The 27100-nt window shown below is 39.7% G+C and overlaps 2 protein-coding genes and 1 long non-coding RNA gene across 4 annotated transcripts in view; 1 reads left to right on the top strand and 2 right to left on the bottom strand.

Annotated features, from left to right (window-relative positions):
- Positions 1–3051, bottom strand: part of mbnl1 (muscleblind-like splicing regulator 1) — a 44945-nt gene extending 41894 nt beyond the window's left edge. Inside the window, exon 1 of the mRNA XM_082514170.1 lies at positions 2957–3051. The gene's annotated coding sequence lies outside the window, so the exon portion shown is untranslated. The remainder of the gene's footprint in view (positions 1–2956) is intronic.
- Positions 3052–12316: 9265 nt separating this feature from the next.
- Positions 12317–16742, bottom strand: LOC309694470. Its single transcript, XR_014272884.1, has 3 exons — positions 16523–16742; positions 14927–14984; positions 12317–12640 (listed from the first exon to the last, which is right to left on the bottom strand). It is a non-coding gene; the product is annotated as an uncharacterized lncRNA (long non-coding RNA).
- Positions 16743–16846: 104 nt separating this feature from the next.
- On the top strand, positions 16847–26602 carry LOC309694129 (cullin-3-like). 2 transcript variants are annotated; one of them, XM_082513928.1, is made up of 16 exons: positions 16847–16952; positions 20487–20684; positions 20812–20925; positions 21875–22035; positions 22170–22284; positions 22374–22602; positions 22722–22867; positions 22999–23175; positions 23287–23457; positions 23610–23717; positions 24481–24605; positions 24700–24796; positions 24915–25049; positions 25179–25365; positions 25779–25924; positions 26039–26602. In XM_082513928.1, the coding sequence occupies exons 2-16, from the start codon at positions 20487–20489 to the stop codon at positions 26168–26170; spliced, it is 2241 nt and encodes a 746-aa protein (XP_082370054.1). In that variant the 5' UTR covers positions 16847–16952; the 3' UTR covers positions 26171–26602. The 2 variants fall into 2 exon arrangements, with proteins under 2 accessions (XP_082370054.1, XP_082370053.1); XM_082513927.1 differs by lacking the exon at positions 16847–16952 and adding an exon at positions 18752–19060.
- The last annotated feature ends 498 nt before the right edge of the window (positions 26603–27100 follow it).

Below are 27100 nucleotides of genomic sequence, written 5' to 3'. Positions count from 1 at the left end.
GTTGTTGACACCAGGCTTCTGCTGCTGCAACCCATGCATCCAATAGAAGCCTCCAAGAATTTGATTTGGACCCGATTCTGCAATATCCGGTAGCTATGGAGATAGTGGCCCTGGCGTCTGCAGGAATCCTTGCAAAGTTCGAGCGTGTGCTGACGCCAAGTTTTGCGACCAGTTCGTGCATATTGTCTGTGACTCACTTTCATTTGATTGCCATCACCGGGAAAATGCATCCCTATATCCAAAATATCTTTGCAATGTGTTTTCATATACAAAGCATGTTAATGCTGCATAGCGCTGAACGTAAATTAACTGAGCTCACACATATTCACTTGGAGATGTAAGGGTCCATTCTTTCTTTGGCGTATTTGCCTATACGTACATGAAAGACTGCTTAAACCATTGCCTCTCCTATGTAAAACTGTCACACCTCCACTGTCTCTCTGTTCCTAGCCTTGCTATCTTGCTGGACTTGTTTCAATGGCTGCACAGCTCTGTTTAATACAAAGCTGGTGATAAGTCATCTCCAATTTACACAGCAGCACTGTAAACCCAGGGTGACAATCTGTGGCTGAGCCCCTGCAGCACGGCTAACCCTTTACCTATAGCCATATAAACACTTCTGCAATGTGTTGGTAAACTCAGAGAGAGCAAAAACACAGTGCGCACCGCAGACAAAAGAACTGAAAGCATTAATGCAAGTTCTGATCGACAGTGGCATTATTAACTACAACAGTAACGTGCATGCCTTGATCTATTTCCAGCAGTCATTCATTAGTGAAGGAAGGATCTATTTCCAAGCATGGAAACAACCCTGCTAGACTTGTTGTCTTTTAGATTAGAAGGCCAATCTGTTTGACGGCACTGAGCTTTCGTTGACCCATAATAAAGAAACACAGTGATTGATGATCTGGCTCAATAGGAGACATATTAGCAACGCCTCCAAAGATCTGGGCTCTCTGCGAAACTCAGACACTAATGTGGAATTTCCCCTCTTCTACTGCAGTTCAGTGTACACTGTGTGCATCCTTTTCATATTTCTCTTCTTTATGATATCGCTAAATCTGTCTTTTCATAGCTTTATCTCACTTATGAATGCATCTTAATTCCCCTAAACTTGCCTTAAAGGCTTTATAAGTGCTTGTCAATTCGTAATAATCCCCTCGATCATACTCCTCTCACCAACTTCAAGTACGAGTGCAGAGCCAAATTGTGCGGTTACCAAATGTTCGCTCATTGCTTCTGACAAGTTTCATTCTGATCGAGTGCACAACAGGAGCTTACTTCTACTTTTATAGTTCATATTTCTTTTCGTGTCACACCGGCCGAATGATTTGCCTTCTTTCTGCACATGCCTCGTATCTCACAGAGATGTTGTGCTCTCTAGATCAGTGAAGCTGTAGAGCTGCGAAAGGATGCGCAAAAAGCAACAGGAATAAACACACTGAGGTCGAGCAAACTGTTAACACACATACTTATGGTACAAACCGAAAACAGGAAGAGGTGTGTGTGTGTGTGTGTGTGTGTGTGTGTGTGTGTGTGTGCGCACACGCTTGAGAGAGTGTATTCAATGTGCTTGAAGGGGAATTCCACCACTTTTACACTCTAAGTTCATCAAGTTACTCATGGGGAGTATACTCAGCCTGTAAAAACACTTGTATAGTTTCGTCTGTGGTTCTGTACGGTTAGGGAAGTCTCTAAAGTAGCCTAAGTAATGCCTGGGAATTCCCTTTGCCACATCAGTTTATGTGTATTTGTATTTATAAATATATGAAAAGAAATCGGTCTTTTGCATATCTTCCTCATTTACTGAAGTAGAAAAGAAGATAATAAAAACATTCCTAATATTTCAAAATTCAGTTCAATTCAACGCTAACACAGTCTTTTCTTGATGGCCCTTCTGTCTCTGTCACATAAAAAAACATAATGGCTAACATTTTATTTCCTTTCCTTCCTCCCTGATGAACTCAGCTTTCCACCTTAAGCATCCCTATCATCTCAGCACTCTGCTATTTCTCAGCTGTCTGTAAATGACAGTATCTGGCTGATGTGAACTCTCACTCCTCTGTGGAAATGTTCCAGAGCTTCTATATGCCAAACTCAAATAGCTCATTTATTCCTTAGTCCTCCCCCCCTTGAAAAAGAACTGCAGAAAAAAACAATTACACTCAATCGTATAAAGTCTTTAAGAAAGACAAAAAAAACCCAGGAAATCGCATTTAACATTAGCGATTTCACAAGAGTATATATTGGAGGCTGCAGAATGACAAAGCAAAAATACCCCCTTGAGGTAACTTCTACACTTTAAACAACTTAACAGAGAGAAAGCAAAACAAAGAGTCCTCCTCTTGTGAAAATTTGCAGTCATATTTCCCTACTGCATACTTTGTGGTTTTCTCTTAACTTCTTTCCATTTTGACATGGTGGGGGAAGCAGGTGCAATTCAAGCTGTCAGTTTTGAAATACACAGAGAGGAAATAGCACGCTGTCTTGTCCCTATCTGACACCACAGTGCACATGTATGTGTGTGCAGAGCTCAGGCTTTAAGCTTATCTTGGAGCAAACGAATGGAAACACCCTCTGCAAAGAGGCCCTTTTCATTTTAGCTTTTATCTAATTTTCTAAATGTAGCCTATGGGTATGTATTGCTGTGTTTATCATATAAAGTCTCCTTCCATTTAAAACCCTCAACACGCACCCCACTGAAGAGACAAATTTGACAAATGAACAAAGAACAAAATATTGCATGTTAACATCAAACGGAGACTGACATTTCCTTCTTTGTGAAGCAGAAAAGAAAGTAAGTCAATCAGCTTGCTGTTTAAATATTTTTTTAAAAATACCAACCAAACCAATTGGAAGTATTAAATAGAAATTACAAACAAATTTCACTTAGAACTGGTTAAAATAACCTAATCATATCAATTCTGCAGGGAAAACTTACAGACAGAGAGCTTACCTGCGTGTTTGTCTAACGCTGATGTGCCTCTGGGACCGACAAAGCCACTTCAGCATAGGTCATGCTGCTGCAATGCATTGTGGGATTTACTAACATCTTCAGTTCTCTCTTCCTCTACTTCTCTAACTCTGATCTCTCTCTCACTCTCATAATAGCACCTTCTGCTTGGCAACGGCTATACCACAAATGTGGTCAGGTTTACAGCGAACCATCACTGCGCAACATCAAGTCTCCATGACAACCACTCTTTATCTCATTTGCATCTTCTGCTTGCATTATCTACTTTTGCCAAATATGGTCGCTTTGTTATTCTCCCCGCCTCTCTCTGTATCCCCTTTCTGTAACTTCCTCTTTTCGCCCATTTGCAAAACTACGTGTCAACACACTGTGCAACATATATTGTACAGTATATATCCGCAATGACATGTACAAATGCTTGAAAAGGTGCGAAAAAAGGAACTGATTGAGACATTATAGTTTGCAGACTAAGAGATAAGTTAGATGACTTTACAAATCAGGAAGTGGAGTGTTGAAGAGGCTGTTCGTGAGACTGACTTCAAAAGGAAACGGGGGTTTCAGCTCGACAATATGACCTCATCCCCTTAAAAACACGTATATCATAACAGAGCACCATTGATTCCTCTTCTGCGAGGTTGTTGCAGGCCCTTCCTCTTCCACCCGAAAGCCCATGTCTATCAAACTATCAGTGGAATGTTGAACCAGGCCCCTGGGGCCCACACACGCAGCAACACTCAGCAGCACTCAGCACCTGTTTCCGACTGCCAGCACAGAGAAAGAGACGCGGTCAATCACACAGGACAGCTCAGTGCAGGAGAAAGAGCAGAGGAGGGTAGGAGACAAACAACAAGCATTTTATCAGCAAAAATACACAACTGAGTAGCTACAGCTTTATCTTTCACAGCAGAGTGTGACTGCATGTAACTTAGCAATATTACATGAATTATATATATTATAAATAGGATTTAGTCCTATAAAATAAGGTCAGTGCAGTTTCCATTCTTTGTCTCATTTCAGTACTTTTCAAAATTTGCAGTTCTAGCTTCACTGTTAAAGTGCTACCGTTGCTTGTGCTCTGCTTGAAGCTACTCTTTCAATACAGTAAAAAGAGCCGCAAAGCATTTAAAAGTGATATATGGTGTTCTTTAGCAAGAATTTCAAAGATCCTTTATGGCTTTGTGTGCCATAAATGAAAACACCTTCATATGTTCAACTTTTTAAATCTCAATCTCGATAAAGTTCACAATCTAATTTCAATTTGAATATGGCTCACATGAAGAGACTTCCAGGCCTGAATTATTCAGCTGTAGCATACTGAAACATGTAATTGTACAGCCAGCTAACAGCTAGTAGACTTTAGGATAACCTGCTAGTATTAAACAAGTGTGTCTATCCACCCTCAGGTTCACAATCATCATACTTATGACAAAATTTGAAATACATCCTATGACTCTCAAAGTAATTCTTACAAAAATAATCAGAAGAACGTACACAGTAATAACTGGTACGTGCCCATGTCCCAGTAACACTTAATGGCACAGAGAGAAAAAAACAAAACATGGGCTGTTGATGTTGTTTATACGCTAAAAATAGGTCCTTAGAATCCATTGCTAGGTGGTTGCTTTGCAACATGATTTAGTCATAATATATTGAACTTCAACTTTTATGGCTCTAAACAAAACCTTAATATTGTGAAATTAAGAGGATAAGATGCTTTTATAAGGCATAAAGGTTTATAAAATCAAAAAGGGTCATTTTAGGCTGTTACTACATGGTTGGTAAGCAGCATGACTATGATGATATAGAGATGTTAAAATAAAAAGCCTCACAAACTGTGAATGTTTCTGTTGTATTCAGATTTCTCACTTCTCTATCTGACTTCAGTTACCCAGACAGTGTCAGGGAAAGCTCTGAGGAAGGATCAGAAGCACTGATCACCACTGGGCCTCCCCTCCTATGGGCTGAAGGGCTGCTGTGAGTCGGTGGACTGGAAGTCAATGAAACCAGGCCTAATTTAGCCTTCGCTCCTCCACGAGCTGCCAGGAGTAAGAGTGAGACTCCTTCCCTTTTTAGGGCTACCAGGACACTGCCGTCTGCAAGTGGCACTACTGCATACCTAACTAAACTAAGGAGCTGGAAAGAGTGAGAGAGAGAGAGAGAGAGAGAGAGAGAGAGAGAGAGAGAGAGAGGAGAGAGAGGGAGAGAGAGAGAGAAAGAAGCGAAGGGGTGACAGTCAAAATTTGTTATACAGATGTGCCATTTAAATGGCTGTCTAGATCTGAACGTCATAAAGCATCACAGACAGAACTGCGTAAATATTTTAACAAACCACCTACTTGAATTACTCCAACTCAAAGTTTATTTAACAAGCCAGTTTAGACACTTTTACAACCATCTTATCTTTACACTGCTTTCATTAGATACACGGACAACTTGACTTTGTAACTGACTTTGACACGATGATCACAACAGCTTGCAATAGGATCACACCAGTAATTAGGTGAGAAGAGAGAACTAATCAGCGTCTATACTTACACTATCCACTCAGCCGGGTCCAGACACTGTGTCATGCAATCTTTAATAACTCCAGCCTACACAGAAAGTAGATAACTAGATGCTGCAGGCCTGGAAGTGTTGTTTTTCCCCCCATCGTGATCTGGCTGATATTCATGTGACAGAGAGAAAAGGGGAAGATACTTGGCTTCAACTCTGGTGAGACCCAGGAAAACATTTTCTTTTTCAGTTCATAAGTATTTTCCAATTTGTGTGGACTAAATAAACCCATGACTGAAAGAAATGCAAATTTGCACTGGCATTCAAAGCTTTTGCTTTGGAACCGGGGTGTGAGATACGTCGAAGGCAGTGTTGCAACTATGTGCACACACGAAAATGATAGACACATCACTACTTAATAACCACGACAGCCCATGTATTTAAAATAAATGGATTAGACGAGGATTACTCACTGAGCCCCAACTGCTTTCGCATCTCTGTGTTTATATAACTACACATGTATTCTTGAAGACAGTGATCACATAAGCCATGGTATGGAGCACACAATAGGATTATGTATGGTGGTGTGCTCAAGTATCGTCTTCAGTTCCCACCACCGATAGTGAGCAGACAAACACTTGGCTTCCGTTTCACTGCATGCATGTGTAATAACCTCAACAGAGACCAATTCAAGCTGACATAATCCCATCAGCCTATTCAAGGTTCCCGTCTGACCACCCCTACATAATGAGGAGATAAAGGCCCCATCACTGACTGTTTTTATGAAGATAATTATGCACGTCTCTTGTGTTATGGACAACTGTTAATTGAATTAATCTTCCCTCACTGGAGTTGAATACTATAATTTTGAAAGTAATATCCAATCATTTCTGCTTGTGTCTGACTCTGAGTCGGTCTCCTCACCGGCTATTAAAGCAGTCGTTGAGACTTGTTTATCTCATATTTCTCACCTCTGCATGTAAGCAATTCACTGGACATCATTGCAGCTATTTAAAACTTCCTTTCCTACTAACACTATCTATGTGAAGGATGAAATGTCACTAACAGACCAAACCAAATTCTGATAACAGAAAAAAACCCTCATATAAGCTCTCACACACCAACATTTCTCCAATCTTTTTTTGTTCAGTTTTGGTGAGCAAGTTATAGCCTCCGTTTCCTGTTCTTAGCTGACAGAAGCAGTAATCGATGTGGTCTTCTGCTGCTGTAGTCCATTTTGTGCATTCAGAGATGGTCTTCTGCATACCTTCATTGCTGAATATTTGTGTTACTTCCTATCAGCTCAAAAGTACTTTCACCCTGACAACGACTGCACACCAAATATTTTCTCTTCATTTCAAGCCTGTCTTAAAATACCATTCAGGCATCTTTAGAACTGAAACTGGCTTTGGCTGCTGTTTCCATTCCTCTTGTTCAAAATAGTTCAAAGGTAACTGATGAAGGAATAACATTTGCTCACCTTGTTTTGTACAAAATTCTGAATTAATCCCTAACAGGACACAGATAACATCCACACACTATCTGGGCACATCTACAATTAGCCACAATGAGTTACTCAGTAAGAATTGCATCAATGGGCCGAGGGTAAGAACAGTCACTGACCAGCAAGCAAAGGCTATATGAAAAAGAAATTTTTCTATACAGTACAAATCCTTTCACTTAGTAACCTAGCAACCAGTGAACTCAACACGGCACCTATTGCAATTCTAAAAAGCGCCAGACATAATTACATCTCTCTTCAGCCAATCACATGAGGCCCTGAGCCATAAATAACAGACTGCTCCCCTACAGAGCACCAGTCTGTGCCGAAAAGTCAACAAACACTTTCTCCAGTAGCAGCTCTGGCGTCCTTACTGGATTCATCTCGCTAAGATGAAGATAAACAGAATGGTAAAAGGAAGGCAGAGGCCTAAAAGTTTTCAGAAAGAAAGAGGTAGAGAGAAAGAGAAGAGAGAAAAAGAAAAACAAATGTAGCCTATGATTAGTGAGTCATAATGAAGGCTGCTAAATGGGACTGTGGCTATGAGCTATGTCATTAAAGACCGTGCCAAATGGCTGGAAAACCTACAGGTCTCTATTTGAAACACTGGCATGCTGGAAAAGGAGGACGCTGCTTAAAAGCTTCTTTTAAACAGCTTGGTCGAAGTTGCTGCAACATTTCACACGCATCATAATAATCTCAAAAGCAGAACATCTCGGCAAGCAGTAAACACGCCACCTTCAAGCCTTCTTACCCCTGCGTGTGTGTTTTTGCCAGACAGTTAGAGCAGCTCTATGTTAAACAACTTAGTCGCTGAAGCCTTATATTTAGACTTTACGACCAATATTAAATTCTGACCAGGGTGATATAAGATGTCAGCTCGATAGGGCTGCAGTTACCATCAGATCGCATCACGTCACATCACACGGCTGCAAGAGGTCATTAGTACATTTGTTGCTTCTGGGTGATGAGAGATAGGATTGGGAATGCGCTCTCCCTCGGGACCTTACTAATGTGTAATAAAGTAACAGAACACTTGGGGATCTGAGAATTTATCTAACCTATCAGTGTCATATCATCGTGGTAACTGTGGCGACAGCTCAAAGAGACAAAACAGCTGCACAGAAACACAATGACCGAGCAGTTTCTCTGCCTCTTTTTTTTTTTTAATTTACTGCGAGGCCTTCTGAAACAACCCTTTAAATGTGTTTAAGCCAATCAAATGAAATACTGCCTCAACACTTTGTGAGGTATATAAACATGAAAGACAGAGGCATCAGAGAACTTGGCATGCATCACATAATAAAAGCCGATGCACCCTACATTTCTCATGCCCTCCTTGATTTAGAGCCTCTTGCACAGGGAAATGACACTTCAGTGTAATGTATCTCCCGAGTAATGACGCTATTAAGTTCATGCAGGTGGACATCTTGACTTGGATTACGGTGGTACTGCCTGCTGACGGTATGCTTTCTGGCAGTCGTGTTATCTGTTGCTATGATGGTGTTTACTCCCTGGCTACAGTATTTTTTTTTTCACTTTAAGGAGGAACATTTTTGACGAAGGACAAGCACTGCATACTTGTCATTTTTCAGATTTTATGCCACAAAAATAGCTAGACACAGAGCACAGAATACTTCAGTTCAAAGACTGAAGTGTTGTGTTGCTATACTCTTAAAGATCTGATGTTAAACCTCAAATTAAATCATGGGTAATTTGATCACCTCTGCCCTTAGAGACAGCGCCCCAGTACCTTTAAAACAGAATTAGACCTTCATTAATCTGTGCATGCATACCTGAAGGACAAATGTATTCCTTTAGACATGAGGGAACGGGTGTGATGCTTCAAGCAGAACAGTCCGACCCACTCTCTCTCTCTCTCCGAGCTCCCAGGACATTTTCTTGAAGCCTCCCTATTGGGATTCTGGTAGCCTACATTCCCTGCTTCAAGGTCAGCGGTGGTGACAAATTAAATTACTTGTCCTGTTTTGTAGTGCTGGCACCAGGTCAACAGCAACTTGGCTAAAATGATGAGTGCGGTATTCTGAAGGGAGCTGCATTTGTCCCGACCCTCTGGTGTCAAATTTGCAAAGCAACGAGCAGTGATGAAAGGGCTGCAAAAGCCACGTATTAAATTCTGCTTCTGTAATCACTTGCAAAGAAAAAAAAATCAATTACCTCTACTTTATACCGTCGCCCTTTGGGCTTACCCAGAGCCCTCGGTTAGTAAAAGTCGCATCATCTCCGTTCACTCCAATGGACCATTTTATTTTATTTTATTTTATTTTGCAGAAATAGTTCCTGGAACTAGGTTTTTAGCTGCACAGAAGTTTGTGAAGTTGTTGGGTAATCAATTAACGTGTGCATTGAAACATGTTAATTGATTATCCACCAATAAATTTGTAGATATGCCAGCTTAAGCTAGCAAACACACAATATCAACCAAGAACAAGTAGCCTAATGAATTCAAAATTATGTTTTATATATTATACCCCCCCACACACACAACTAAATAACTAAATATTATATTAAATATTAATTAATATTACTATATTGTGATATAACATAATGTGGCGCGTGACGATTAGCACGCTAGGTAAGGCCTGGACTCAAACTCAGCAAGAAGTTGGTGGGTTTGATTCCACTGCCTGGCCGGGGTTTTTCTGTGTGGAGTTTGCGTGGGTTCTCTCCGGCACTCCAGCTTCCTCCCACATTCCAAAGACATGCAGATAATGGGGTTAGGTCAATTGGTAATTTTAAATTACCGATAGGTGTGAATGTCAGTGCGAAAATAACATTATTGCTTATTGTTGTCTGGTCTGTTTTAACGAATGTATAGATTCAGAGTAATAAAATAATAATTGTACAATAATCAGGGAAACAGCTAGCTATTTTCTGAAACATGGCTAAAAATAAAGAGTATATTTGCATATTGTAGCAGTCTCATAAATACTGTTTTTAGGCTTATGGTTCTGTTGACTGTCACACTGTGTATAATGTTGCATCTCAGCAGATGGTAAAATCAGAGGGAAGGAAAAGGAAACAAATCAGACCGAAAAAAAAACAAGGTAAATTTAAAATATGGAAACCAGCTCTGAAAAAAATAATCAAATAAGGCTAAATAGAGAATCTAATAAATATATGCATTTTTATAGAACTGAATTCTGTGTGTGTTGTCATACCGATCCTGTATTTTAGTATTAGTGTAAACTGTCAATACAAATCCATGAATTCATAACTAACGACACTAGTCACACTTTGTTTAACATCAACAGCTAATTCATTTCTAAAATTTTATTTATAACAACTACATCGCATGCCATCATGCATTGACTCGTCTAAAAAGTATGTACATTTTCTGCTTTTTTCTCTCTGTTAACACTCTCTCAGCACACGAACCACAGGTCTGAAGACTCCCTGCAGTGAAACAGCACCCTAACCTGGAGATTCATCTCCCTGAGTTTTTCCAAGATTTACACTTATTAATTTTTAATGACCTAAACATTACCCTTTACAGTGGTCTGGACTTTGTAAGATAAAAAAATGTGCAAATGTGTTCTTGAATATGATTGCATTTGTGTATATGTTGATGTTTTAATCCATAGTTACAGTCATTGTCATTGTTCTTTTAAAGTGAGCCAACTATTTTTCTCCTCTTGGTGTCAGTGGGATGAATGTACACGTATGCTTTTATCTCTGAGTGAGTGCAGCGTCCCCATGCAGCACAGCACACAACAGCAGATAAAACATGTTTTAAAAATATGAATATGTATTAATCCCACTAAAGTGTCTTATAATAGCAAAAGTCTTATAATGCCTGTGAAAAAAAACATGCTCTATGAGACATGATACACAATAATGAGTGTTTTAATGCAATCTGCCCTGTGTAGATGTGAAGTGTTGAGTAGCATTGTTGTCCACATGCAAGATATATAAATTCCTGTCTCTGTCACACAGAAAGTTGGACTAGATGTTTGTTTTGAATTTGAATATTTTAAGCTCTGGAGACCAAAATATTTCCAAAGCAAACACAGTTATTCTCATGCTATCATTGAAAGTCACCCGTCAGTCTCATTCTGCCATTAAGATTATTTGCAGTATGAATTTATTGTGGCATTACTGAAGCCACAATGAAGAAACCCTGACAGGTAGAAAACAACTGATTTTGAAATGTTTACCCAAGTTCACTAAAACCTAACAATAAATGTTAAACTGTGGCTGCTGTTGGTTAGCATATAATGTTAAAAACACATTAACAAGCTCAAAAATTGTCAGAAAGGTAGAGGAGTACACAAAGACTTAACCACATGCACTTTACTGTGGTATAAAAACTACTGCAGATCAATGCATTTGCTGCATTCTGAACCCTCTCTGCCTCTGCGACTCTTACTATTAGAGGGCTCTGGGCTTACCCTGCTGCTGATGGAGGATATCATGTGCTTGCACATGAAGCTTCACAACATTAGCCCCAGTTTTGTGTCACAAAAATTAGAGTGCACGCCACCTGCTGGACATTTGGGAATGTATAGTAAATATTCTTTTTTTAAATGATTTTTCCTTCTTCTGTATACAACCAAGAGTTAAAACACAACCCATGTTGTGACACAGCTGTCTTGCACTCAGTCTTCACTTACACAATCACCTGAAGGGTGTCAGTGTGTCAGCAGCACATAGGGCTTATCTGTTGGGTTGTTATCAGCACACAAACAGCTCACACACCACACTGGGAGGAACTTAGATTATGTAGTGCGGTGTGAAAACAAACAAACAGACAGCTTAATATTGAGGCAGAGGTCTGTGTGCAGTTTCATATCTGCCATTGTTGTTGAGTCTTACCTCCAATATCACACATCACGAGGACATCATGAAGTAACATCCTCATGATGTGTAATTTTCAGTTAGATGCACAGCAGCTGGCATGTTTCGCAGCACCTGCTTACACTTGAAGTGTGCTGGGTTCAGCTTACAAAAGACTTATGAGAAAATCTAAAGCAGCATTATTTGCTGTGGTCAGATATATGAGATACTAGTTTCTACCAAAGAGGTCAGTGTTATGCAGGTTATTTTGTAAGCATGATGCTATTGGACTACTGGACACTAGAGAGCAGCAAAGCAGCATAAAACCCAGGCTAGCCCTCTTAAACATAAAAGTGTAAACCATAAGTTTAATAATTTATTCCTCAGTCTATATGAATTTGCACCATGTTGAGAGGTAGACTAAGTTCATGGGGAACAGGTTCACTGTATCTTCTTGACAGACAGTTAGACCACAGGCAAGCCTCTCCCAAGCACCAATTGTTCCTTTACATTGACAGAGCAGATGAATATTTAACAGGAGGAGGGAAAGTGGTAGGCATCAGGTCACTAAGAAGAAAATAGCACTCACCCCAGGTGACCCCACCACCAACAGTCTGATGACAGACTAGATTGCTGCTGCTGATTGGCTGCTTATATCTTTGTTGACCCAAAGGAGAGCTGTGTAATGAGCCTTAAATGAAAGCATATTTGTGGGAATAGAACGTGTGTCTATAGGTGGGCTGAGTACCTTCAAGAGAGAAGCAGACAGGGTGGAAAAGACTGCGGTCAGCACCATGGACAGCAAAAGGAGAATTATCCAGGTGATCAGCGCCATGCAAGCAGATATCAGAAAGCTGGAGCTGGAAAACATGGGCCTGAAGAGGAAAGCTGGAAGTAATCTCAGAAAGAATGCATCAGTTCCCATCATGGCAGCAGAATGCAGAGGTACACTCATATCATTATTACTTTGTGATATTAGGTAGTCCAAAAATAGAGTGATTTTACTATAAAATGTGTGCTCGTGAGATGTTTTTGTCTCTTTACGGCTCTCTAAGATAAGCTCATAGTATCATTTTAGGGGATAATAGATGTAGTTTTCACTACAGACTTGATTTGGACTTTCAGTGCTGTGTAAAAACATCTGGCCCCTTCCTGATTTCTCAGTTTATTGCATCGTTGTCATGATTAAATGTTTCAAACCAAAGCAATTTTAATATTAGACAAAGGTAACCCAAGTAAACCCAAGCAAATACAAAATGCATTTTTTGATGATGATTTTATTAATTAAGGGCCCTATGAGAAAAAAATGACTCCCAAGACTAATAACTGGTTGTGCCACCCTTGGCAGCAGGAACTGGAATCAAGAGTTTGAGGTAACTGTTTGAGGTAACTGTGGCCATGGAAGAGTTTTGACCATTCTTCTTTGCAGAATTTAATAGAGCCACACTGAAGGGTTTTCAAGCATGGATGGCCTATTTGAGGTCAAGTCAAAGCATTTCAGCCTGATTAAAGTCTAAGCCACTCCAAAACCTTCATATTGTTTGTTTGAGCCATTCAGAGGTGGACTTGCTGCTGTGTTTCAGATCATTGTCCTTCTGCATAACCAAAGTGTTTTTGAACTTCAGGGCATAAACTGATGGTCGGACGTTCTCTTTCTGGATTTTCTGGTAGAGAGCAGAATTCATCAATTCGTCCAAGTCCCGAGGAAGCAAGGCAGCCCAAGACCATCACACTACCACCATCAATTGGACTGTTGTTATGATGTTCTTTTTATGAAATGCTGTGTTAGTTTTACACCAGATGTAATCAAACTCAAACCTTCCAAAAGTTCAACTTTTGTATCATCAGTCCACAGACAAATTTTGGGGATCATGAAGATGTTTTTTTGGCAAATGTGAGACGAGTGTTTGTGCTCCTTTTTACTCAGCAGTGTTTTTTTCCTTGGAACTCCCACGGCTGCCATTTTTTGCAAGCAAGGCCTGCAGGTCCTTTAGATGCTGTTGGGATTGTTTGTGAACTCCTGGAGGAGTCGTTGATGCGCTCTTGTAGTAATTTTGGTAGGATGGACACTCCTGGGAAGGATCCCCTGTGTACCAAGTTTTTCTCCATTGGTGGATTATGGCTCTCACTGTGAGTCCCCAGGCCTTAGAAATGGCTTTTTAACCATTTCCAAACTGACAGATGTCAGTGACTTGGTTTCTCAGTTGTTCTTAAATTTCTTTAGATTGTGGTGGTTGTGTTGCTTTTTGAAATCTTTTAGCCTACTTCACTCCAGGTAGTTTTGGATAATGCTTTATTCTTAATAAATAAAATCATTGCATTCTTTGAAAATTACACGGGTTACCTTTGTCTAACTTTATTTGATGACAGAAAATTAGAAAGGGGAATAATACTTCTTCACAGCACTATAGAGGTGAATAGGTTTATTTATTTATTTCCTCAGACATTGAAACAGTGCTCTACGGAAGAGGATTAGGGCCACTGGGGAAAAGAGCAGTAATGTCTTTCTTTTCTTTTCCAGAATTCTGGGGAAAAAGTAAGAATTCTGACTTTTTTTTCTCAGAATTCTGGAAGAAAAAAAGATGTTACCGCCTTTTTCCCCAGTGGCCCTAATCCTCTTCCGTAGTGCTCTTATCTCTGTGTTGTTGAATTTCATTTTCTCTTTCAGAAAGTGTCGTCATGACAGTGAGGCGATATTCAGTCTTCCAGCTGCGGGTCAATCATCGATATTTGACCATGGGCATCTCAAAGAGTGAGGGAGGGACCGGAAAGAAGCAACGCTGACACTGAGCATAGTCAAACCAGAGGCGGAGCCAGACATTTTATACACCCAGAGTTTAGCCCTAAAGGGTGGTATGCATGTGGGATTGGAAGGGGGGTGGGAGGCTGGGGGGTGGAGTTGCTGTGGAGTTGCTAAACCCCAATTCAAGATCCAGAACTGACCTGGAATTAAAACAGGACTACAACAGTTCAAAATCAGGACTACTTCAGGACTTAACCAAGACAGAACCAGAATCAAAATATAGTAGCACTGAACGAACCTATCAATGACACTTTCAGGGTCAATATTATTCAAGTATTCCAAAAAGATACACTAGGTACTAGATACATGTTCTAATGAATTTTGGCAAACAACCATTTGACTAACATGTCTGTCTCACCTGGCTCTTGTTCCATTTCTCTTCTGTCCTCATTCTCCTCTCCATCTCCCTCTCTGTGCTGACAATCAAGACAAACACCACCATCATCAAATACACAGTTGAAACCAGATATTTACAAACTCTTCAGATATAAACACAATCACTTTTTAAATTGTAAAACATCAAATCAGACTAAATGTTTATTTTTCATGGACTCTGCTAACCTATCAGAAGCTTCTTAAGCTCAGAATGGAATCATCTGGAGTTTTCTTATTTTTTAAAGACACAATAAACTTAGTGTATATATACTCCTAAATTTGATGAAAGTGGTAAAAAAAAAAAAATAGACAGCTCTCTCTCTCTTTATTCTGACGTTTAATTAATTTAAAAGATATTTCAATATTTATTTATCTAAAACAAAAAAGTTTACTTGATGTTCAACAGTAAAAAAAAAATGCTTTATGTTTATTTCCCCAAAGGTGTATGTAAATGTCTGGTTTCAACTGTAAATATACTGAAGTCTATTGAAATTCCTCTTGTTTGCAAAGAAATATATTAAACAACATACAAAGCATAATATATAAAATGACATTTACCTGAGATTTTACTTTGAAAGAAGCCCCTTATGCCCATTGTTGTGTAAATCAGTACATTTACTGTTAGGTATTTTAGTACCATGGTAGCATTTACTGGATATTGTTTTATAGTGACATTATACAGGAAAACTCTGTCATTCAATAAGGCCCCTTTGTTTTAGTTATTTTTCTCTTTGACCCAAGCATTGATGTGTGAGAATCACAAGCTGGTACAAGGTTGAAATACCACAGAGATCACTCCCTCAGCTACATTAGTTTCTTAATCTTTTAGACGCCTGTTGAAGGCCAAATGGTTTGTTTCAGATTTCACTAATGAAAGAACTCTTCGTTTTGTGCCTTGAAAATATGTCGCTGAGATAATCACAATTGTAGCTGAACTGATAAACTACACAAAGGATGCTTCTTCACCCATGGGCAGGAAGACGCTGCCTTATCTTGGTCTGTACTGGTTTAAACTGATAAATCTGCTGTCTCATGAATTTTACCCTCTATATAAACTGTTGTACTTGTGAATAAAGTTGAGTCACTTTGGGAAGACAATCTAAAGCAGTCTCTGTTTTCTTGTTCTCCCAAGCTGCTCCCGAGCTCGTACTAACACGCTGAATGGCATGCTTGAATATTACTTGAGAATATATTTGACTGTGTTACAGACTAAGGGACATTCTCTGCTGATAGGTGAAGGTACATTCTCTGCTGATAGACGTCCACGCCTCGAAGGAAGTCGATCCACGGATTAGGCCTTGGAAACCGTTTCCTTCATTTACTGAAACCGATTTAGAGTGCTTTATTTAGCCGTGGAGGGTAACAACTGAAAATATGAAATAAACACAAGTAAAGACTCTCTCTAAAAAAAAAAAAAAAACAAACAGCATTGTTGTTCAGCTTTTCATTTCGCCATTTGTTGATTCACTCAAAGAGCAAGTAACGTAATATGGGTCAAGTGATCAGTTTGATATCAATATTTTGTGATACACCGTCATATTTACATTATTTGTACAGTACGAATGATTTGCTTTGGTACCTGGTCAAACTTAAGCTCTCCTCTGTCTGCACTTCTCCTATAGCAAATTCGCACGCAGCAGCTTCTTCCCCTCACCTGCCTAAATGCTGTGCTCAGTCGGCTAGTGTCCGAGCTCGGATCATACCAAAATTAGGGGGAATTTACGACTGTGCGCTATGTGCTTCGAATAGTGTGTGCAGTTTTTGTTTTATACAGTTGTCAGCCAGGCATCTAACTATGAAACAAATTACAGTCTGACCCGGGCTTAAGCCCAGTAACCCCCCCTCCGACATCGGGCTTAAGCCCAGTAAGCCCCCCCCCATGAGTCAAACTACAATATATTTCACAAAATTCCAATATCTATCTCCTAGCAACCTATGTCCTCGTTTACAAATGGCAGTGAGAGATGAATAAAGTGATAAAGTTGAGGGTACTATAAAGGATTCAAAAGGTAATTGAATATTTTTTCTATACATTGTTCTTTCTTGTGTTTTACTTTAAGATGAAACGGTTGATAAAATACTTTACTTAATACTTCACTTATTTATTGTCTAATTATTATTGCCGATGTAACCATCAAGGTATGTAAGACATGAATCGCTAACGGAGCCAAGATGGCGACCGAGGTAGACGCTGTTCTCCGATGGTAAAAAACACAAAGGTGATATAACTCTTGCTGATGTGCAAAACAACATTGCTACTTTAATTAATGAGCGCTCTGGATAATCTGGAGGCTATGGTCATGAAGAAGTCTATTGGCTTCATGTTCTTGGAAGTAGAATCTTTGAAGAATGTCACCAAAACAGTTAAAGCTACTTGTAAGAAAAACAGCAGCAGATTGTCTCAAGTAGAACTGAAAGTCAACGAAGTTGAAAGATACCATCGGAGATGGAACCTCAGGCTCTCAGGTGTCCCTGAGCAAAAGCAAGAAGACATCTCCAGAAAAGTACTCGACATCTAACTCGGCGATGTTAACATTCCTCCAGATCCTTCACTAGACAGATGGCCACCTAGCTCAAATAACTCTGTCCTGTTGTTTAAATACATTTATGCAAAAAATTTCATTTAATAGACATTTGGAGAATTTAAAAACCCTAAAGCCAGACTATTTACATGGAGTAACAAATCCAACTCTTCTAAATCCCGTATTGACTTCTGGTTAGTCTCTGATTACTTAGAAATAATGTTATAGTCAATATAATGCCAACTCCACTCACGGACCACAAAGCAGTATCACTTCAAGTCTTTCTCAATCCTAATGCTGCCCAAACTTGTAGGAGCTGCTACTAGAAACTTAATAATTCCCTTCTAACACATGAAAAAGTGATTGAAGATATTTTGTCATTAATGAAACGTTTCTGGGATAAAGCCCTAATCAGTCATCTCTGTCAAAATTTGGAACTCTTCGAATTTGAAGCCGCCTCATATTTAAGAGAGTATGGCTCATCTGCAGCAAAACAAACTCTCTTTTTAAAACATGCTTCACAGGTGCAGATAGCTATTAACACAATTAATGCCTTTACTTTAGCTTCAGGACTCCACTTAAACATTGGCAAATGTGAACTGCTTGCCCTTAGAAATTGTACCAGTCTATCTGTTGCTGGCATCCCAGTGAAAGAGTCTGTCACTTACCTTGGTATCATCATTAATAAAAATCAATCCACCAGGTTCTCCCATAATTTCACTCCAATTTTGAATAAAACATAAGCTAAATGCTTAGCTGCAGTGGGATTTATCCAGTAAAGGGAGAGTTTTACTCATGAAAGCGTAGGGATTATCTCGTCTAACTTATGCTTGTGTTTTTGTTGTTTCTTTTATCTTTTCTGAGTTCTGTCTTTGTTATGAGAAAATACTGTTTGGTTTCTTTAAGTACCCCACGGACAGGGCAAACAAATTTTAATTTATTAATTTACTGATATTACTGGCTAAATTTCATATACATAAATTGAAATTTTCTAACGCAAAACCATCCTTTCAGTGCTTTTTAAATGAAACCAAACAATATGTTAGAACCATACAACATTCCCAAAATGTAAACGCTGTCAAAACCATAAACCTATGTTCCCTGTTCAATGTTATGTGATTCTTTACTAGACTGCTCTGTTTTGGTTTTTACCAAACCCCCGGACACTGTGTTTTTGTAATTTGGATCTATATTTTGTGCTTTGTCAATAAAGCTTATTCAAAAAAAAAAAAAAAAAAAGAACCGCTAACTTCCAACCTGTGGAATGCACCTGTTAGTGACTTTTCTCCTCTCGCGAGATTTCGGATTGCGCAGTGGAGAACAGCCGTCCGCCATCACTGCATACAAGCTAACACTAGCCAAAACCACTGAGGAGAACGACTGACAACAACACAACAGACACACAGGGCGACCTAATTCCCACAGGGGAGGTCACCGAGTTTCTCTGTCGCTTTCCGGGCGCTGAAAGCAAATTAGCAGCTGCCTTTCATGTAGTCTTTAAGTCAACTTAGAAAGGATAGTCGTTGCAACTAATCATGTCCAACCTAAAAAGCGGCCCCAAGAAGGACACCAAGATGAGGATACGAGCCTTTCCTGTGAGTACTGAAAACTGTATGAGCTTTGTAAAATGAGCCGAAACTATGAGACGAGTCAGGGGATGACAGGTCTTTATGCTAGTAATTGCCTGCTAACTAGTTGCTCAATCGAAGAAAAAAAATGTCACTCAAGCGAAAACTGCTTCAATCTCAGCAGTTACCTTGGGCGTATTATCGTGCAGTTTAATTAATGCTAGCTGGCTTATTGGTTTGTAAATGTCACCGTCATTTGTCATGAGCTTATGTTAGCATTAATTGAAACTTCAGTGAGAAGATTGCTAGCTAAGTAGCGGGCCTGGCCGTGTTAGCTGTCTTGACATTTGCTAAGTCAGTCTGCAGGTATCAGTGCGCTATGGTAACGATAAGCAGGGTTGTTTGTTGCTATTTATTCACGCTATGCTTTTGCTTCCGCCCGCGGAGGATATCAACACACATTGTCATGCAGAGTTAGCTGGAGAGCTAGCGCAACTTCATCCCAACAAGGTGCTAAAGTAAACATGGTCAAAATAACTTGAACAGGTTATGGTGTTGATGTTGGCCAACCCATCACGGCCAACCCATCACAGCCACCCCTACCACAAATTCACACTTAGACGTTTGCATATAAGCATCTGATCAAGCCTGATACATTTAGGACAGTTTAGAAAAAGAAAAACCCAAAACAGATGATGAAGCAAAAATAAGAATGATTTTGTCAGTAGCTAGCGAGGTATATTTGGCCAAAAAAGAGAAAAAAATGAAATGGTCCATTGTTTAATGAACACACAATCAAGATATGGATGATGATCCTAAACACCTTTTCAAAATGCATAATAGACTCCCTTAAGAGATAAAAGCTTTACCACGCCATTTACAGTCCCAGTAATATGCAACTGTCAGAAAAAACGGTATTTATAGAAGGAAAAAAAAAATTGAGAAAACATTTCTAGCAGATTGAACAGCTTGGCTCTTGTTCTCCACTGAAATCAGGTTAAGATTTCTGCTGAGAGAATTCACATCTACTTCCTACTTACCTACCTCTTTTATAGGTACAGTTGTTTTCAAATGGTATGACTCAGTGGCCTTATTTCTTGATTTAGAGAGTTTAATTGTTTGTCATAAATTAAGAAAAAAAGTTATTATTATTTTTATGAAGCAGAAAGCAGGGCGTTTGGTAACCTGTTAAACAAGCCACCCTTGCTTGTTTTTGGCATAATATTCAGGTTCAGAGATGTGGCTTTCAACATTCCTACACTAATTTCCAACAGAAGGGAGAAAAAAACTTATGTCTTTATATTTTTACAAAACAGTTACTGACCATATGCAAGAGTATACAAAAGACATGAGATACATCAGATAGACCTGCTTTGGAAAGACTAATCCTTTTTCATTGTAAACAAAAAAGGCATTAATCAAAGTATCTGAATTTAATATTTGTCTCTCACAGATGACAATGGATGAGAAATATGTGAACAACATCTGGGACCTTCTAAAGAATGCTATCCAGGAGATTCAGAGGAAAAACAACAGTGGACTGAGCTTTGAGGAGCTGTACAGGAACGCCTACACAATGGTGCTCCACAAACATGGGGAGAAGCTGTACACAGGCCTGAGGGAGGTGGTCACTGAGCACCTCATCAACAAGGTAAAGAAACTTTCATCAGTTTCAAAGTATTTTAGACAATGATGAGAATCGATCTGAAAAGAAGACAATTATTCATAATACCACACCAGATGTTGAGATGACTTTATTTGACTATTTATATCTTCAGGTACGGGAAGATGTCCTAAACTCCTTAAATAATAATTTTCTGCAAACACTGAATCAGGCCTGGAATGACCACCAGACTGCCATGGTCATGATCAGAGACATCCTCATGTACATGGTAGGTATGCTTTTGTGTTTTAGTCATACTCCTCATGTAAAAAGTTCTGAAGCTGGACATCAGTAATTGTAAAAGATCTTTAAGATTTCATAGAGCATTTGTAACTTTTGTTTGGTGTTTTTGCACATGGAAATAATTTTGTGATATTTAAGGGATGGTCATTTGTGTTAACAGTAGACGTAAACGGCTTCTTTCACTCCTCAGATGGTTTGAAAGAGGAGTGAAAGAAGTCATTTACGTCCACTGTGAGCGACTATCTTTAAACAGAGGCGGTGGTTTACGACACCAACTGTCTGCCATCTATAATCCAGTTTTGCGATCCCTTCCCAGACGCCTTAACGCCTACTCACATCCTGGGTCATCTGACCTCAGGAAATCACATGATAGGGTGGGGCCAGGTTTCACAATGAGCTCACCCGAAACCCTGGCTGATTGTGACTCACACCCGCTTTCACACCTTGGCTCATGTGATTAGGTAGAGAATCATCAGGGGGTCCGTTGTCCCTCTTTGGGGGGAAACTCCCACTGGGTTTAAATCTGGGACTCTCCACCATTTGACCTTAGAACTGAAGAAGCTTCTCGTATGAGAGGTGAAACGTCTTCAAGCAACTCAAAGAAGTCCAGACGCTTTTCTTTCCAAGCTCCTTAGAAAACAGTAGGGTAAACAATGGCACCGTCAGTACAGAGACTACACAGCTGTCCTGGAGTTCTTTAGTTCTGTACTGTCCTCTTTCTTTAGCCCAGACAGTGGGGTTTTTTTGTTTGTTTTAATCTACTGAAGGCTGATAACCTACCTTATTGGAAGCCACTTCTTACTTTGTAAATTTACATATGCTACTATGTATTTGTATAATCGCAGTACAGCAAATCCATCCCTTTTTTCATACCATAGTTTATCATAGTACATATTTTCATAGAAAACTGCATCTTCTGTTCTCATGTCTTCTAGGACAGGGTCTATGTTCAGCAAAACAATGTGGAAAATGTCTACAACCTTGGCCTCATCATATTCAGAGACCAGGTGGTGCGCTACGGCTGCATTCGGGATCACCTCCGACAGACCTTACTGGACATGATTGCACGGGAAAGAAAGGGAGAGGTTGTAGACAGGTGTGAAAGAATAGTGCTTCACTTCTTGGTCTTTAGAACACTTTTACTGCAGAACTGAAAATTTGTTCAAGTACAAAATTGAGTGATGGGCTAGTTTCCTGGCCTTATTTCGAATGCTCTACAATTCATTGCAGGGGAGCTATCAGAAATGCCTGCCAGATGCTGATGATTCTAGGCCTGGATGGCAGGTCTGTATACGAGGAGGACTTTGAGGGTCCTTTCTTAGATATGTCAGCAGAATTCTTCCAGGTGAGTCTGTGCTATGCACTTTTTACTCCATCTTTTTGTTGCTATTCTAAATAATTTCTATAACAACACATAATATGTGCTTGTTTCAGATGGAAAGCCAAAAGTTCTTAGCAGAAAACTGTGCCAGTGTCTACATAAAGAAGGTAGAGGCCAGAATCAATGAAGAGATTGAGCGAGTTATGCATTGCCTGGACAAGTCCACAGAGGAACCCATTGTCAAAGTAGTGGAAAGGGAGCTAATTTCAAAACACATGAAGACCATTGTGGAGATGGAGAACTCTGGCTTGGTCCATATGCTTAAGAATGGCAAGACGGAAGGTAAAAGCATTAAATCATTCATGACTTTTCTGTGCACGTAATTCAGAAATAAAAAAATTTTTAAAAAACAGCAAAGAATTTCCTTTCTCATTGTTTTTTACTTCACGTCTCACTCTCAGACCTGGCATGCATGTACAAGCTGTTTAGTCGTGTGCCAAATGGCCTGAAAACAATGTGCGAGTGTATGAGCTCTTACTTGAGAGAGCAAGGCAAAGCTCTGGTGTCAGAAGAGGGAGAGGGCAAGAACCCCGTTGACTACATTCAGGTATGCCTCTGGTATCTGAAAAAAGTGTAGCATTAGAAGATTTAAATATCAGGTTAATCATGCTTAAAGTACCAAGAGAGACTTGTATCGTGCTGGATTACATAACTTCTTTGTTACCACCGTTTGAACAGGGTTTGCTAGACCTGAAAACACGATTTGATCGGTTCCTCCTCGAGGCCTTCAACAACGACAGACTCTTCAAACAAACTATAGCTGGAGACTTTGAGTATTTCCTGAACCTCAACTCCCGCTCTCCAGAGTACCTTTCACTCTTTATTGATGACAAGCTCAAGAAGGGAGTCAAAGGGGTGAGTGGCTTCTTCAGAAACCTTGAGTAGATCTGGAAGTCATTTAGAGTTTTCTGTTAGCAGTTGACTTCTACTTTTTATCTTGTTTCTGCCCTTTTCTTGTTTGAATAGTTGACGGAACAGGAAGTGGAGTCGATTCTTGACAAGGCCATGGTGTTGTTCCGGTTTATGCAGGAGAAGGATGTTTTTGAAAGGTACTACAAGCAGCATTTGGGTCGTCGGCTGCTCAGTAACAAGAGTGTCTCAGACGACTCAGAAAAGAACATGATCTCTAAGCTCAAGGTAAAAACCATTCAAAAAGTAGTAGTTTTGTATATAAATTTATGCACGGGACTTGTACATTCTCATATCATTTATCTCGTGCTTCCTCTCTTCACCTGTCTAAATCTTTGTCAGAGGGTTCACGTCATTTTCTTCATCTCTTTCTGTTACAGACAGAGTGCGGCTGTCAGTTCACCTCAAAACTGGAAGGGATGTTCAGAGACATGAGCATCTCCAACACTACCATGGATGAGTTCAGGCAACACATACAAACTACATCAGTAAGTCAGTCAGAAAAACAAGGCACACAGAAAAACCCAGCACAGCTGACGAACTCTATGATAGCACAGCAGGATTTCAGATATAGAGCCTCATACACCCACGCATTGCACATTCATACAGCTACACAGCACATCCTTGCATGTTCAACTTAGGCACACACTTTATTTTGAAATATGTTCTGTCAGTGCCTTATCTCCACACTTTGTGATGTTTGGTGTCATGTCTCACAATAAAATTAAAAAGAAGAAGTCATTGTTTAGGTTATTATTTAGAAGTCCTGTTTTAAAGCATGACTAGAGAGCATTAACTCGTGGTCACAAAGCACATTTAGATTAGAAGTCAAAGTTCTTCTCGAGTCCAGAGTGCTGATGTGATCGTCTCTGCCTCACCCCAAAGGAACATTTGAACATATCAAATGCTAATTTACTTCATGAATACAGTAATCTCAGAAAGATAAGTACACTGACCCACATCTTTACTTGGTATACAATAGTAGACATGCCTTAAACTACACAGTGGAGGCTTTACTGTGTATATGCGTTAGTCAAACAACATGATTGGCTCATAGGGTCATTAATTTAGCTGTTGATTGTCTCTTTTGGGGCCAAATTCTCCCATTGATTTTTTTTTTCTTTATTCAGGATTTGTTGAGTACCATCTCTCTCTGTCTCGCTCTCTTACTCTGTCTGATACCAGATATTCTGCATTGAAGCTGTAATGGGTGTGTAGTCATGTTATCTGCTTTTCATGTACGTGTTCCAGGCATCTTTAAGTGGTGTGGACCTCACAGTAAGAGTCCTAACTACTGGCTACTGGCCCACACAGTCTGCAACACCTAAATGCACCATCCCCCCTGCTCCCAGACACGCCTTTGAAGTCTTCAGACGGTAATCCTCTTTCTTCATATGTTTTGCAATACAAAGAAGATCTCAGTGTACTTTTAATTTATTGGTTTTCACCGCCTTTGTTTTTATTTACCAGATTTTACCTAGCTAAGCACAGTGGTAGACAGCTCACATTACAACATCACATGGGAGGAGCTGACCTAAACGCAACTTTCTATGGAGCTGTTAAAAAGGTAGATTCTGCATTTCAAAACTGCTTTAGTATTGAAATTAAAATCAGTATCATTGAGGATTTTCATAATCTTTCTGTTAAGCAGCAAAACATGTTTTTTAAACCTTCTCCATGTGCAGGAGGATGGTTCAGAGTTGGGTATGGGAGGTGCCCAGGTGACAGGGTCTAACACCCGCAAGCACATTCTACAGGTCTCCACCTTCCAGATGACCATCCTCATGCTCTTCAACAACAGAGAAAAGTGCACTTTTGAGGTGGGAACACACTTTTTATATGGCTGCACTCTACCATTATATGACTTAATGTCTTTATATATGTGTGTTTTTGTACATATTGGTGTCACAGTTTTTGACTTAAAGCCAATTTTCTTTTTTTTTCTACAGGAGATTCAGCAGGAGACAGATATTCCAGAGCGAGAGTTGGTGCGAGCATTACAGTCTTTAGCATGTGGGAAACCCACACAGCGAATTCTCACTAAGGAGCCCAAGTCCAAGGAGATAGAAAATGGACACGTGTTTACAGTCAACGATCAGTTTACCTCGAGACTGCACAGAGTCAAAATTCAGACAGGTGAGCAAAGGCTGTGTGTAATGCACCAGAGCTCGCTGATGTCTTGTGTCTTTTCCGGGACCCTTTCTGTCCGTCTCGGCTGACACTCCAGGATATATGGGTCATCACCGCTGTGCTTTTTAAAAATATAATAGTATTTCATATTAGTACTTATATTATCTAATACTGACTGATTCAGTACCACAAGTAGAATATCATACAGCTTTTTAACTCAAAATAAAAACACAATAATTTACTTTAATTTTTATTTTTCATTTTTAAAAAAAAATTTTTTATTTAGGGCTATGCATAAGTAAAGGCTTCTGTTCTGAAATACTTACTGTTACATGGTGGCTGTGTAACCATAGCATTCTTTGAAGTGGAGTTAGGACACTTCCTTTCTGTAATACAGTTCCTGTATCCAATTTTTCCAGTTGCTGCTAAACAAGGTGAATCAGACCCTGAAAGGAAAGAGACTCGGCAGAAAGTGGATGACGACAGGAAGCACGAGATTGAGGCAGCCATTGTCCGAATCATGAAGTCGAGGAAGAAGATGCAACACAATGTCCTGGTTGCAGAGGTAAGGAACTCGTCCATTTTACAGAATCCATTTTCATTTTTCAAATAATGAACAACAATTTTAATGCTGTTACTTTCTGTTCTTCTTTTTTTTTTTTTGTGTGTGTTTGTTCAGGTCACTCAGCAGCTCCGGGCACGTTTTCTTCCGAGCCCTGTGGTAATCAAAAAGCGGATAGAGGGACTTATAGAAAGAGAATACTTGGCGAGGACACCAGAGGACCGTAAAGTGTACACCTACGTTGCGTAGAAGATGAACTGTGAAGGAGACGAGGAAGAGACTGGACTGGAGGGAGGGGGAGGGGTAGTTGTTTTTCTTTGGACTGTTGTTACGCATGGACTGGAAGTTTCTTTTAGAGACAGACACTGGGAACCCGACTCATCGCCCCTTCCAAAAAAATACAGTAAAAACATAAATGGGGAATAAAAAATCTTACTACAGGAAAAAAGAATCCATCGAAATCTTCTAGATGATTTTTAAATCTGACCAAACTTCCTGTTCCCTGAGAGTTTTAACATGGATGGATCCAGCTTCAAGCTTTTCACTGTTTTACCCTTGTAGAGCTCAAACTTGAAAAGAATCCCTTGGGAAAAATGTGAATGCACCACTTATTTTTTTGGCTCAATACTGTATAAAAATAAAATTATTTAAAAAAAAAAAAGGAAAAAAAAAAAAGGAAAATGTGGATTCTTACAAAATAACGATTATGAAATGCTGGAGTTTTTCAAGCAAGCAATTGCAAAAAGTCCACTAATTTACTGGTGTTTGTCAACCAGCTGTGACGGATCAGTATGAAAGGAAGCGGGCTGAGAGGGAGCGTTTACTGCTCTCTGCTGACCCTTTGTGGAAATAGCATATAAATCCACACCCAGACAGTTGAGGATGAAAACATCTAGTTTATCCCGCTGCTCTGCAAGAACACAAGTACAGTCTTTTCTCCCAATGGACACAACGCTGTCATCTGGTGTTTATATAGAAGAAAGTGTTTCCTTCCCAGCACGCTTGGTCATGGTTCAGTTATCTGAATTTGAGATAATAATAGGTATTTCCCCCCCCCCCCATTCCATCTGTTAGGTTGGGTTTATACTGCCGTAATATTGTGCAAATATGTAACAATGTGGCGCCATAAAGGAGACTGAGCAATCAGGTGCAGAAAAGCCATTTTTTTCCTATTTTATC

Source organism: Aulonocara stuartgranti, assembly GCF_965226115.1.
Source record: "Aulonocara stuartgranti genome assembly, chromosome: 18".
Lineage (NCBI taxonomy): Eukaryota > Metazoa > Chordata > Actinopteri > Cichliformes > Cichlidae > Aulonocara > Aulonocara stuartgranti.
Note: the sequence above shows the minus strand (reverse complement) of the source record. Positions and strands in the feature narration are given on the sequence as shown.

What these genes read in the sequence shown, in the direction of transcription:
- LOC309694129 (XM_082513927.1), top strand. Translation starts at nt 19,001, where the DNA reads ATGTCCAACCTAAAAAGCGGCCCCAAGAAGGACACCAAGATGAGGATA. An exon ending in GAGACATCCTCATGTACATG is followed by an intron (nt 20,926 to 21,874) that starts GTAGGTATGCTT and finishes CATGTCTTCTAG; the next exon opens with GACAGGGTCTATGTTCAGCA. An exon ending in TCTATGGAGCTGTTAAAAAG is followed by an intron (nt 24,797 to 24,914) that starts GTAGATTCTGCA and finishes CTCCATGTGCAG; the next exon opens with GAGGATGGTTCAGAGTTGGG.